At 30.7% G+C, this 14,853-nt stretch overlaps 1 protein-coding gene across 1 annotated transcript in view; it reads right to left on the bottom strand.

The window, feature by feature from the left end:
• LOC111624104 (transforming growth factor beta receptor type 3-like) overlaps positions 1-5,170 on the bottom strand; it is a 34,968-nt gene extending 29,798 nt beyond the window's left edge. The window contains exons 1-2 of the mRNA XM_023366882.1: positions 4,986-5,170; positions 2,895-3,109 (exon numbers count right to left, since the gene is read on the bottom strand). Of these exons, the coding sequence (XP_023222650.1) occupies positions 2,895-2,979 (85 nt within the window). The 5' untranslated portion in view covers positions 2,980-3,109; positions 4,986-5,170. The remainder of the gene's footprint in view (positions 1-2,894; positions 3,110-4,985) is intronic.
• Between the last annotated feature and the right edge of the window lie 9,683 nt (positions 5,171-14,853).

The raw sequence follows: 14,853 nt of genomic DNA, 5'->3' as shown, positions 1-14,853 counted from the left end.
TGAAGGATTAACGTCCCGATATTTTTTTAATACTTTTTTTTTGTGGCTATCCCCTGTGCCAACTCTTTTATTCCCAGCTGCAGCAGTAGCAGACAAAGAGAAAGGGAAAGGGTTGGGGGGTTTTTTGTGTGAATGCACGAAAGGGGTTACGCTCAGTACAACCTGAGGCCATGAATGATGACAAAGAGAAAGTGGAGAGTTGCTAAGTTAAGTTTTACAGCATTTTAGAATGGCGAAGTTTACTAGGTGCAATGTATAACAATGCATTAAGACTAGGTTTATCTTACAGCACTAGAATTCAACTTACACAACTCGATTTTAAAATGTACTGTTTACTACGTTTTCTGTCTAAATATGTATTTCTTATAACTTAATATATTTTAATTAGTTTTAAATATATTAAATTTTCGCTTACTTTAAACAGAAAACTAATTACATTAAATCTATATAAGCGATTTTATCAGTTCTTAACTAGAATTTTCAGCGTAACAAGATTAAATGCGTACCAAGTAACTCATTAGTCAAGTCATTATCTAAAAAATATAACATTTTAAAGCTTAGTATAATCATTAAATTATAAAAATTCATATTTTACCACGTAGAAAGTTTAAAAATACACTAAAAATCGATAGAACAGCTATGTATATATATATATAACTTTCCACTCTAGTATTTATCATATTAAAATCGTACGGATTAACTTAGATTTTGCCAAATAAAACACATCAAATTCTAACGAAATTCGAGAAGTAAGGCATGTAAACAATTATAAATTGTAAGAATAACTAAAGACACGTGTAGTTATTCTAGTAAAAACAAATGACAAATGTAGATACTAAGATTGATGAAGTAGAATAACAACTGATACTTCAATACAAAGTACAACTGCAACTAGAGGAAGATCCTCTAGTTGCAGTTATACAGTACTTTGAACACCTGCTGAACTGAACAAACCTACAGAATAAAAACTTATTAGCTGTAGAAAGTCTACTGATAAATTTTGACAAGTCTACTAAATTCATAAATCAAATGTTAAATGAATGAGTGTGTGTGTGTGTGTGTGTGTGTAAGTTGGCACACCTACATATTATATAGAGTTCAAGTGAGAAAAATAAAATTATGGATAATACAAACATATCCAGCACAAACCAGTTAACCACAAGAAGAAGAAGAAGAAGAAGAAAACAAAATTACTGAAGTATACCAGAATGAATCTACTAACACACAAAGACCAAAGTTTAATGTTTTTTCCCCAATTCTCCCCCACGCAAATTCAATGAGCGGCGAACTTTTTTCCCTCTCTAATTTAATTTTTTTTTTTTAATTCCCATCTGCACCAGGTGTGGAAAGCCATTCGACTTTAACTCTTTATTCACGAAAAACTTTCCCAGCGGGCCAGAAGGGGAAAGTGTCCACAAAAAAAAACAGTACTGGTTATTTTTTTTCAAGCCAGACAAAGGGTTAAAATCCACCCAAAAAAAAAAACACAATTTACTGCAGGATGTACTGTACAGTAGTACAGAAGAAGAAGAAAAAAAAATACCCATTGGGGTCTAACCCTATGATCACATCTGTCTGGAAGTAGCAGACTGTCGAAAAAAAGGGGGATGATACACAAAGCCCTCGTATTTTTTAAACCTTTCCCCTTTCCCGAGTTCCGTTCCCAGCCCTTTAAGGCCATCTGTCACAAAAGGGGTTCCAAGCCAGTTTTTTAATCCCCCGACGTTTTTGAGGGAGCACAAAAAGCTCTCCCTGAAAGGCCTCTCGCCAATGAGGGACCAGGCAAACTGTCTGTCTCAGACATCCAGGGGGAGAAAAAGCAGACAGAATGTTAAATCGGGAGGAAAAAAAATATATATTACACACACACATATATATAAAAATTTATATAATAAACTTATTAAAATTAACAAACAGCTGTTAATCAGATCTTCCTACACCCAACGCCTTCTTCAGTTTCCTGTCGTCTCTCTCACTATAAATACACGTCTTAGTGAATTTTTATGTGTAAGTGAGTCAGAGAAGATAAATCCGAGTAAAATACACGTAAAATTCTGACGTAAAACATAAAAAAAAAAAAAAAAATATGGTACGAAAGATTTCATTTCGGGGGGAGGGAGGGGTTTTTGTTCAATGGGCAAAAACTGCTTTAAAAAATTATTTTTTCTCGCTAACTTTGATGTGGAATCGTGTATATAAACAACAAATAACGTACCCGGTCACCTCTCTTTTATATATTAACGATGAAAAACACCGCGATCATGATTCTGTCACGCGAATCGAATACCAAGACCGGAAGTTGTGTTCGTGAGCGGTCACGCACCGCTCACGACTGATTGTCGAGAGGATAAAAACTCACCAAAACTACTATACAATTCTCTCTCTCTCTCTATTTTTTTTTCTATATTTTAATCTCGATTTTTATTCGTACGGTCGAAAATTCGATATTTTATTTCCCCCCAAAGTACAGAAAAAAAAATCAATAAACGACACGAAAACTAAACACGAAAAAAAAAGGAAGAGAGAGAGAGGAGGGATTCTGAGTTAGTAAAATGGAGAAAATTTTATATTAAAATTTTAGTACCGTTAGAAAGGAAGAGGATTACTGGCACACACACAAAAAAGACCTAGCCTTGGGGGTTTTTAGTGGGTGACGCCGTTATACCCCTTCCTGGCCCCAACGCCTAAAAGGGTGTATGTGCACCCTTCAAAGCAAGCCAGATGTTTAACTCTGGGATAGTTCGACTGGGGTTTTTTTTGTATGTGTGTGTGTGTGTATAAAGAATAAATCAATCTCTACCAAAAACTGCAATATATTTATATTAAAAAAATAATAATAAAATGGCATATAAATTCGTATAAAATGTAGAATAGAATATTAATAATATACATACCTTCAACATAAACCATTCTAGATGCCAGGTGACTTAACTGTACTAAAAAGTACAGAGTCAGGCATCTTTCCATATTTGTCCCCATGGTTATTTCTTTTTATGGAGGTTTTCCCCCAGATTTGGAGGTAAAGGTCACACTAGACCCCAGTGTTACTCCTTAAGTCTAGCAGGGATTAAAGAATCAGCTGAAGAAATGTTATCTGATGTAAGATAACCTGTAAAAAAAAAGGGGGAACAATTAAAAAAAATAGGATTTACACATTTTAAATTATAAAAGAATATGTATCTGTTCGGTGTTAATGGTACATCATATATAAAAATTATATTTAAAGGTCAAATGGAAGCTGCGATGAAAGATCAAACGCTATCCACAGCAGTTGTATGTGCATTTGCCAAGTGTTAACCTAATTAATTATCAGCTGTTACTAGCTAATGATTTATTATGTGATAGAAAAAAAAATAATAATTTATCACTGTTTTCAATTCCAACCAGGCAGATAAAGAAAGAAGAAGAAGAAGGGAAAAAAAACAATAATCCTCAGAGAACATTGCTAAAGACATTCAAGCTAAAGTATGTATAAAAATACTACTCAAGTTACTGCCACTCTCTCAATCTTTCTCAGTAAAAATAATTGCCACTGAAGAACAATTGTAAATCAAAACCTTTCTCAGAGTATCATAAAACAGTTTCCAGTTAAACATAAAATATATAGATATATTACACAAGCTGGTAGAGAATATGTTTTTCTTTTTCCCTTCTTTCTTTTCTTGTGGAGGAGATAAATGTGAGTGTGACTATAGGAGCAATCAGAGTTCACATTAAAAAAAAAAACCCCTCTATGAAAAGTACAGAGAAAAATTATAAACACTATTTTTGTTTTGTTTCTGTTCTTCATTTAGCCTCCAATCTATTGCTTTCTATAATGGTTACTATTTATAAAGATACTTCAAATGTGTGCTAGTAAAATGGAAATAAAACAGCTCGGGTCAAAGGCATTTAATTAATAAAAGCGGGATTATGAATTTAATCGAATTCTTCCCGCAAAATTCCCATCCTTCGATTAAATCGCCGCCGGAGTATTGGTCGAACAATTAGCAATTGTCATTTTAAGCAGCCAGGAAAGAGTCGAGTTCCTATTTATTGTTTTTCTAAAGGAGAAGAATGATATCCTTTAGTTGGCATTATGATATTCTCACATGGAAGAAGTGTATAATCTTTCTACAAAATTCCTAGAAGACATTGAAGGTATCTATGAAGAAAAATCATCTCAATTACAATCCCATCTGAAAACACAATGAGCTAGTGTTTTATTTATGTATCCCTTGTAGTAAATTTTTGTTATAGGTAATGTAATGTCATACTAATAAGTGGATAAAAGGTACTGCCATTAAAGTTTAATAAATCAAAAAGGAGAAGGGACATTAAAATAAGAAACCGAACGGAGGAGAGCATCCACTTAATAGTTTTTTTTTTAATGCTGCGGCCGAAAGGAGTGCTAAAATTTTAAGTAACGCAACACTGCGCGTAGCGGGCGACCCTAATTACTATTAAAAATAGGTTAATGAACAGTAACTATACGCTGCCCATCTGACATTACCATAAAACATAAGAGCATGTAATTGAATTCTTTTTATGTGAAATCTACCCACAATGGATTGTAAAGTACTCAAAATAATTCATTCTTTAGATAAAGGGTTAAAGACATCCCTTTCATGACTAGATTTTTATGATAAACAAGTTATTTTTGAATGTAATATGTACATACATGTCTCACAGCCAACTTTATATTGTCTGAAAGATAGAAATCTGGCAGAAAAACACATGCAACACACAATAACACATGACATACTCCATGTGTGATCAATGGAACCAAAGGGTTCCATTGATCACACATGGCTTTGGTTCCATGGATCACACATTAAAATTAGCTTATTTAATGTAGAAATTCCTGTAATTCAATTGAAAAGTTGAAATATTCATTAATGGAATGTATATTTATATATAAATATATAATTTTTACAGTAAAAAACATTATAAACAATGTATACAAAGTCAACCATGTATAAAGGAGTATTGGAAACATGACTCACCTCAGTTATCTTGACACCCGATAACACAACCCAAACAGATTCACTTCAGTGACGTTAAGCAAAAGCACAAGATTCACAAAACCAATACTGTTATTACTTTATATTGATGCATTATTCCATATTTATCGGACAACTCCGTTGCACGTCCTTCCTTCACCGACTCCAAACGTCAACTGATTGACGTCGGTGCAGGCACGATGTCAGAGGAGACGTCACACAAGAATTCCTGCTTAGCGCCATCTGGTGGACGTTAAATATTTCGGGAAATCGAATGCGGTAGGTCGATGTTATAAGGAAGTAATAAATATTATTTTTAATGTAAACAGAAATAACTTATTATTATTATTATTATTATTATTATTTCTTTTTTTATGTTTTTATAACCTTTAAGGTTAGGCGTTGATAATAAAAATTATTACGAAATTTGAAAATTTAAATTCGAACAAATAAATTTGATTAATTGGTCGATTAGTGGCGTCACGTGATACCGGCGTTTTGAAATATTAATTCAAAACGTTAAGTTTAAAATTGAAACAGGAAAAATTTATATATATATATATATATATATCGTTAATTATATCATTTTTATAAAATTATTCGTTAATAAACGGAAATAATTAGTGGCGAATTATAAATATCGAATTAAAACTGGATTTTAATTAGGTTTTTAATCATCCAATTAATTAGTTCAGCAACTACACGCTAATAAAAGAAAAATATTTCATAACAAAATTGTTACTGAAATAAAACTTTTACGTATAATTTATTTCTAGATCTAAAAAGAAAAAAAAAGGAGAAGAAGAAGAAGAAGGAAAAAACAAAAAATACGTAAATAAATTTAAAAACTTTTACGTAATCGGTTGCGTGACGGAACATTTTAACTTTATTGGCTGATTTAAAATTTAAATTTTTAAACAATTTAAATTGACCAATTACATCAATTAACCAATTATATCGATTACTACAACTCACGTGATCGATTTCGTAGAGTAACTCGCGTTATTTTTTTTTTTTTCCTGTTGTATCAGCGTTACATCGATTTTAGTAAAGTGAAATAAACTCGGAATTCATTTTATTTATAAAAGTTTTATAAACAAGAATGGCAAGAGTATTTTATATACGTCTTGCTAGGCAACCCGTTCTGGAGTTTTCCTGTTAATTCTTATTGGAGAAAGGATAGCTCGTTTCCATGTAGGGGAACCATTCTTTTGTGTTAGAGGCCTTGCACGGGAGGTGAATGGAAGGTACCGGTAAATAGACAGTGCAGGTGTGAGAGGTTATGCTGTTACGGTCATTTTTTTGTACAACATATACTTGGATCCCTATGGATTGCTAAGGATAAAAAGAAGTGAAGTCTTGTGTTAGAAGTGTTGAAACTCTTTCATACCTTTATTTTTTTAAAAAAAAAGGTATATATTCGCTTTAAAATAATAATATTCAAGAATAAAAATGATCTTATGTATTCATTTTTTATACTAATTTTTAAGTAATTATTTATATATATTTTTTGCAGAGTATTGTGTAAAAATGTATACAAATACTGTATTGTTTTTTTTTTACATTTTAAATAAATTTAACATAGAAAAAATGCTTTTCGTATGATGAAGTTTGTATACGTGAGAGTACGTAAACTTCTGTATATGCTGTTATGCATAAATATGTATGGAACCTCTTTAAAATACTATTAAACTTATTTATTTATAAATACACCCAATAAAATTAAATTTATGTGCGGTCATATGCACAGCAGCACATAAACTTATAAATACAGTATATGTCGTTATGCATATAAAGCATAACAGCACGTGTACACCTTATAAGTTACTTTACGTGTTTATAAGAATACAGTACTCAACCTTTTCAAAGTAATTATCTCTGTTATTTTTTTTATAAAAAAAAGGAACGTTTTTTTTCAATGAGAAAACAGAGAAGTGTTTAACCTGTCATTTAATCTTCTGGTTAACCAATTTTTCTTTAATTGGCTAATTAAAATTTAAATTAACCAATAAAGCTATTAATACAAATCATGTGATTGAAACATTTTAACTTAATTGTTAATTTAAATTTCAAATTGACTAATAAAGCTATTGATACGAATCACATGATTGAATCGTTTTAAAGTAATTGGATAATTTTAAAAGTTTAAATTGAATAATATATTGATTAGCATGATCGGATATATTTTTATGTAGGGTGGTGATGTTTGCATCAGGTGTGTTCTTCGATCTTTTATTTTTTATTTTTTGTTAAGAAAAAGCAATAAAAGTGTTGAAGTCAAAGATACACAAAATTTGCTCTAGGAAACGTGCTAAGTCCTCGCTAACAATTCGAGAATTTTCAACAGCGATCGATACAAATGCAATCTACTAGATTTGGTTTCTTAACGAGAACGATTAAAGCCCCGTCTAAAGCATTGTTTAGTTTTATTGAAGGAACCGGAGATCATAACTTTCTTTCCAAAAATTAAAATTATGACTAGTGACTCGGGGGGAGGGGTTCGATTATTCATCGAACTTAAGGGCGATATTTCCATTTCTAACATCATTTAAGGATTGCCAGAGGTGAAATATTTCCCACTAAATCTTCAAACGTCTAGATTTACCGACATTAAAAGCAATCGGAATTAATTTAAATACCAGATAGGAATATGTGGAATTTAAATTAAAAGTAATTTTCTTGATAAAGCAAAAGAGAACCTTTGACTTTATGTCGAAAGATACAAAGTTACTTCGATACTTTTAAAATTAAATAGTTTATGCGAAAATTATCGATAGGACCATCAAGCGTATCGCTCTGCATCCAACTTACAATCGTCAATGCTGTGCATCGCTAGCAAAAATACGCATCGGTACCTTTGATGACATCCTGTTTAAACTTTTTATATACATATTTAGAGATGAATTAGTTTGATATAAACTATAAACAGATATATTCTTGAAGACAGGTGGGAAAATTACTTTATGCATGGCTAGTTGAGTCATATTCGGCTACCGTTCTTTAATGGCTCGGCATTTTTTTTATTTGTATTGTGCATAAAGACATATTATACGAGTTTATGAATGAATTAACTCCTATACGATCTGTGAAATACTTAGAAACGAAGCTGTAAGTGGTATCTAATTTATTCTTCTCCTTTATGAATGCATCTGAAATTTGCTTTGGCTCTCGGCATTTATGAATAAAAGTGATTTACAGTGTTAAAAATGACTCCAAATGGCACAGTTTCGATTGTTCTAGGAGCCGGAATTGCTTTATAAATCTGGTAAACTATCAGCATACTCGGTTGCAAAAAAAAAAAAAACGTTTAATTTTATCCAATGTAGAAAATAAAGTTTTTCTTTACAAATTAATTTGGCGTTATTTGAATTATTTTCTAAATTTCTAAAAGAAAAAAATAACAACTGACACCAGAAAACACATAAGTTAAAATAAAGATACGAAATTAACCAATAAAAGTAGTAACACGAATCGTACGATCGGAAGATTTTTTTTTCTTCTACGTAATTGGATAATTTAAATTTTAAATAGGCCAATTAAAGCCATAAATTCGAATCATGTGATTGTCGATTTTTAAATTAATTGGCCAATTTAAATTTACACGTTAAAAAAGAAAGGATATTTGAGAAAAGAAAGAGGAAAGATGTCAAAAATAAGAAGTAATAATATTAAAATGTTTTATTTAATTCTACAAATACTTTTATCGTAATTCACGAAGAAAAAAAAACAATATTTGCACGTTTGCACCTATGCAAAATTATCATTATAAAACTATTAAAAAAAAGAAATGACGTATTACCAATTTAAATATTCGCCATCTTGGGTAATATCGTTCTTGTATTTGTAACAATTTTTCTATAATTATCAAATTAATTTAAAACGATGCAGAGGCCTTGAAATGGGTTGTTATAATTCAGCATGAAGAACAGAAAACTCGCTCACTCAGAACATTTTAAAATAGCACCTCTCTAGTGTAATCTTACCTAACATATATTAGAATTCGAGACAAGAAAGATCTGTTATGTTAGTTTTCCTAAATTAGGCAAGGATTTCTATTTTTATCCTTTTACATCCCGGAATTTGCCGGTGAAGCATAAGCGAACAGAAGAAGAAGAAGAAGAAAAAAAAAAAAAATAAAGAAAAAGAAAATACCCTGTGTTCTGCAAAGACAGAAACTCAATATTTGAAGGCTGGTTAGTGTCACGTATTGAAAGCTACACATATATTTCCTCTTTCAATCTATGCATGCACAATTTCGATAGGGTATACCTTTTGATTTGTAATGCAGGAGGTCTCGACATGATATATTTGATTGTCTTTTTTTTTTTCTGTGCTTATTGATTTATTTCGAATTGCTTAATCCTTAAATTGTAGAGGAAGCAATTTAATCCAGAAAGTACTGCCAAAAACAGTTCCAGTGAATAATCAAAGAACAGAAAATATCCAATTCGTGCTGCAATCGTTCACGCGTATTATACTTATAGCGTAGGAACCGTATCGTGATATTTGATTGTTTTCGTGACTGATAAAATACGTGACGTCCATATTAAACCGAATTCTTCTATTCTCTCTTTTTTTTTCTTCCCCCCTTCTTCTGCTTTGGTATAGGATCTGTGGAATTTTTCTAATTTTAGCGCATATCCATTTATGTTTAATATTATTAATTAATATTTAATTTAATCACGTGATTAACTTGTATAAATAGAGCTACGTAGCTACCTTCTTTACATGAGAAATTAATCAAAATTCTCTTATAAAACATGCAATATATGCCCTTTAATACATCATAAACTGTTAAAAAGAATTAGGTATTGCATTAGATTTCAGTAAGCTTTCAGTATCGTGTTTACACGTAAGCTAAACAATTTGCACAGCGTAGGGCCTCACTCATGAGGCCTCACATTTTTAGATGCATTATGGTGAAGGGAAGAGCATGTTATATGTTATAGCTTAGGGCCACAAATTTAGCCCCGGGATTAGTAAAGTACAGGGTATACACTAGTTTAGAACACTACATGCAGTATAGTTTAGTACACTGTGAAAGTATTTCTCGCTTTCTTTAATGATACATAAACAAAATACTATAAGGTTTCCTTTTTATTTTATGCATTTCTAACTTAAATTTATATTTTCAATGGTCCTACTCTACTGTTCTGCTAAGTGTAGCATATCTTTCTAACAGTAAATAGATGTATCCAGTTACTGTTATTTACCTTTTTTTCCCGGTTCAATCAGAGCCGTTACAAGTAGCTTAACGTTCTCACATACCGGTTTAAAATATATGAACGTATGTATTTTATATTTATTCATTCTTATCTTTAAAATATTCTTAAATCGCTCCATAGTTTCCTACGAATTCTTACATCTGCTGCAGGCCTACATAATAATTTTACTTTTAGTGTTTTTGTATATAATATCCGATCAGTTTTCTACCTTTTTTTATCTTATGTTTACTATCGAGAATTTACTGCTGTAAGCTTACTATGCCCATTGCATGCTACTTGTAACAGAATTATTCTCTCTTTGTAACGTCTAGTACTTTGATATTTGGAAGAAATATAAAGTATTTAGCATAAATTTACGCTAGGCAATGTATTTTTTTTTCGGAGATATGAAATACAATTTATATTTGTGATATTACTGATATATGTACATTGAGTAGAATAGATAAATTCCTTTAGATCAGTGGTTTCATCTTCAAAGGGGAATCAAAAATGTGATTGGATATCATGAAAAATTATTAGTTTTATTCAGTTGAACCTTTAAAAAACGGCCACCTTCCAAAAATGTCACCTCTAAACAGCGACCATTTTTTTTTCTAGAACTTTTTATTGTAAATATTCTTGTTTTCAACTTAAATTTTACATTTTTTTGATTTCTTATACAGTAAAACCTGTCCCAAACGGAACCTGAATAAAACGGAAACTTGCCTACACGGAAAATATTATTCGGAATGGAGCGATTTTCTATGTTAAAAAAAAAAACCTATTCAAAACGGAAAATATTCGGTACAGTGCAATTCCGTCTTACACAGGTTTTAATGTATCGACATGCCAACTTTCAGAGTAGATTTTTTAATATAAAAATTTGAGTTTTTAGTGCTAAGAACGTTGCAAAATCGCAATTAATACTATGCAAATGTTGAAGAAGTAAAAATAAACGAGTTGAGAAAAGTCTCATTTTAATAAATTTTTTTGAATAATTGCCAATAAATTTAATTAAATTATTATTTTTTTCATAAATAATGGGTTCATTTTAACTAATAAACTAATTATTCGGCATGTTTGTGCATAATATAAGTTAAAATTTGCCTTAACCGTTTTGAGGGGGGGGGGTCTCTTTCTGTCCTGTGGTTATTGAGAGGGGCTTTTTTTCATACCCATCGCAGGTTTGGCCAGGCCCACAACGAAAACAGCCGGTTGGGAGGAACGAGACCCAAAATATCGGGACTGATTGCCCACGAGTGCCTGTCCCGAATACGTCAGGTCCCATTTCTCACCAACCTGCTGCCCATTGCGGGCCTGGACGAACTTTGCCGGAGAAAAAGCCCTTTTAGTGACCACAGCTTCGGACTACTTCCAAAATGACTGTCAGAAAGTCGATGATTGTGTGTAATTACGGCATAATTAAATTAAATTTATATAATACATTATCTGTGTTATTATATTATCCTTATAATTCTGACTACCCTATATTACCCTTACTATATTCTACCTATGTCTAGTTTTGTATCCAAGAGGACCTATCGTGTATTAAGGTCAGGGGTAATCGCTAATCTAAAGACGACCCTCCTCCATACATAAGAGTTATTTTTGTCTACAAGTGCTTGCATTTATAGTCACTTTGTTCATCGTTTGCGTTACAAAATTAAATTCTTTTGTTTTTTTCTCCTTCTTTTAAACATACAGAAATTAAATTTTATATAGAATGTATATTATATAATTTTAATTTATTTTACTTTAAATAAATCGAAATTACTATATAAAAAAATATATAATTAAAATTCAAAATAATTTCTCGTTTTATTCTATAAATAAAATTTCTTTTTTTTTATTTCTTATATTTTTAATGGCTTTATTTTAATATATTTTTAAAAAAAAAACTTTAACTATAAAGAGTAATTGGCTTTTAATAAAAAGAAAATTAACAGTCGAACCTCCAACGACGGCCACCTCCAAACAACGGACAAAACAGCTGAAATTTTTTATGTTTCCGTCAGTTGCTGTTGTTTAGAGGTTTGACTATATTTTATTTTATTTCTTTTAAAAACATAATATACGAAAATACGCGTGTATTTGAAAAGTTATTGTCAATGAACATGGCACCAGAACGGTGAAATGGGGCCTCACTCCCTCTCCGATAATATACGAATAAAATCAATAAAACAAACTTTAATTCGTATCAGTCTCGTATTATATTTTAAATATAAGATATTTGGAGCCTTTATGTGTTTGGGGTACGAACCCACCACTATAAAACCACTAAACACTAGTATTTGGTCACGGGTTCGCGCTTAACTAACGTCTGACCACGTGTATTTTTCTAGATTTTCTTCACGTGTTTAAAACACCTAAATAGGGACCAGTTTCTCGTGATAGCCTATGTGTTACGTAACAAAAATCCTCTGTGCTCTTTTACAGAAAACAATAAATAGCATATTATCTGTGTTTCCTCTTTTAGAGATTTAGAACGAAACGTGGCGTGGTATTTAAACGCTTACGTTAGCCCAAAAGACAGTTAACTGTGTTTTTGTATTCAAGCTGTCCTAGTATTATATATCGCAAACCGAATTTGTTATTGTATTGAACAGTTTTTTTTAAAATGTCTGTAAATGGTTAACTGAATTTTGAACCTCCCTTTCGAAAAGTTGCCCATTTGAATATATATATTCCAAATGGGCATCTTTTCTAAACACATTCCTTACATTTTATGGTATAAAAAGCATATATAAAAATGAAAACTGGCAAAGAAAATAACTCAAGAAATTTCACAGTACATATAATTTTGATTATTTTTTATACGTTTGAATTTATTTAAATATATAAACATAAAAACATATCTAAAATCTGCATAACTTAACCTTTACACGACATGGCTCATTTACATGAAAATTCCCTTAACATAATCCAAGTAAATTCGTAGATATTTTCGTATTATATCCGGCGATATTTTGTGAATGTTAGCCTTAAATTATGCATAAAAAATAAATGTAAATTAAAAAAAATATATATATAGGCTATATAAGATAAAATTCGATATTTGGCCCTAATACAAAATCTATACGATAATTAAATCATTACGTCAATAAATGCCTCCGTTATCGACATTAGAATTAGGGGGGGCCGAATTAGAACGTGAAACCTATATTAGACCACGTACCGTGGATGAAAAGTAAACTCAGATACTGTATACACACGTGTATAAGTGAGTTTATGGCATTCAAATCCGCTGTACAGTACTTATTTATTTATTTACAAAGGTATGGGGGCCCGCTTAATGCACGAATATCGTGGAGTAGGATAAATATTTAAAATATAACACGTTCTAAACATAATTAAACCATCATTTTTCCATGTAGTTTACATAAACTGTAATAATTTTACGTACTGTACAAGTACAGTAGATAATACAGAGCAGCAATTCTTCATCGCTTCCTGTGCCCTGTACTCAAAAGAGAACTAACAGATGTTAAGTCCATCTTCGAGTTACGCATGTTTATGATGAATGAAACAGAATAGAGCCATTCATATACATTATTATTATTTTTTTTTTTTTTAGTAACAGTTACTTAAAAAAAATGTTTTTATGTTACGTAAGCACGTGGTGTACTAAACACTTCCGTTACTACGTAAGCTCTTAGTACAGTACGTCGTGTTTAAAGGCTAGTTATATGTAAATTAAGCGAGAATCCTTTATGTAAAGCTAATGTATATTATCCTTGTACACGTATTATAAGCCACAGATGTATAAATACACTCGTTGTACACACATGCAAACGTCAAACGCATTCTTTATTTCACGCTTCACAGAACATAAAAAGGTATACGTGAGAAAAATAATAATAATAAAAAAAATTTTTTTTTCCTCTTGACTTTTCAAATTTATCTTTCACTCGTTTGACAGGATAATTTTCTAAATATTATATAAAAGTCATTTTCTAATAATAGAATATATTGATTTTATTAAGAATAGACTTTTTTTTTTTTATTATTATTATTATTATTTCTTCTACACATTTATTTGTTTGGTGTTAAAGTGGAGGAAATAATATAAAGTTACTTTCGATTTTATCGTGATATATACGATTTGTTTTTATTATATAATAAATTATTGGTGTCATTTTCCTTATATATATATATATTATATATATATATTTTTTTCCCCCTTACGGTACACAATGAAATTAATTATATTAGGGAAGCGTGACGTCTTATCGTTATATGTGGATATGACGAAACCAAAACGAAATAGTAACACTAAGAGAATATAAAGTAAAATCGTACAATAACGTTAGATAAGTGGTTATCTTACATTTGGTAAGTATAAATTACGATATGGAGTTAATTTCGTTTTCAGTTTTGTTATTGAAAATTAAAATTTTCATGTGTAATGCCTAATGTTGTATATATTATATTATGTTAATACTCGTGGTGTTATACCCTCGTGGTTAGGCCTAGGTATGGTTGTTTTTATCATTTTATTGTGTAAGTTAAAACGGACATCTTTTATATTGCGAAACTATTAATATTCGTTGCTTTGTTTAGTCGTAACATTTAAGTTCGAAATTAATTTATATTTTTTTCTTGATTTTACGTAGTTAATATGATTAGAACGGTAAAATTGCACTTAGGTGTTTTTCTTACAAACGTTA

This window comes from Centruroides sculpturatus, unplaced genomic scaffold, assembly GCF_000671375.1.
Source record: "Centruroides sculpturatus isolate CEXI.00-Female unplaced genomic scaffold, Cexi_2.0 scaffold298, whole genome shotgun sequence".
NCBI lineage: Eukaryota > Metazoa > Arthropoda > Arachnida > Scorpiones > Buthidae > Centruroides > Centruroides sculpturatus.
This window is presented reverse-complemented; position numbering and strand designations above follow the sequence as displayed.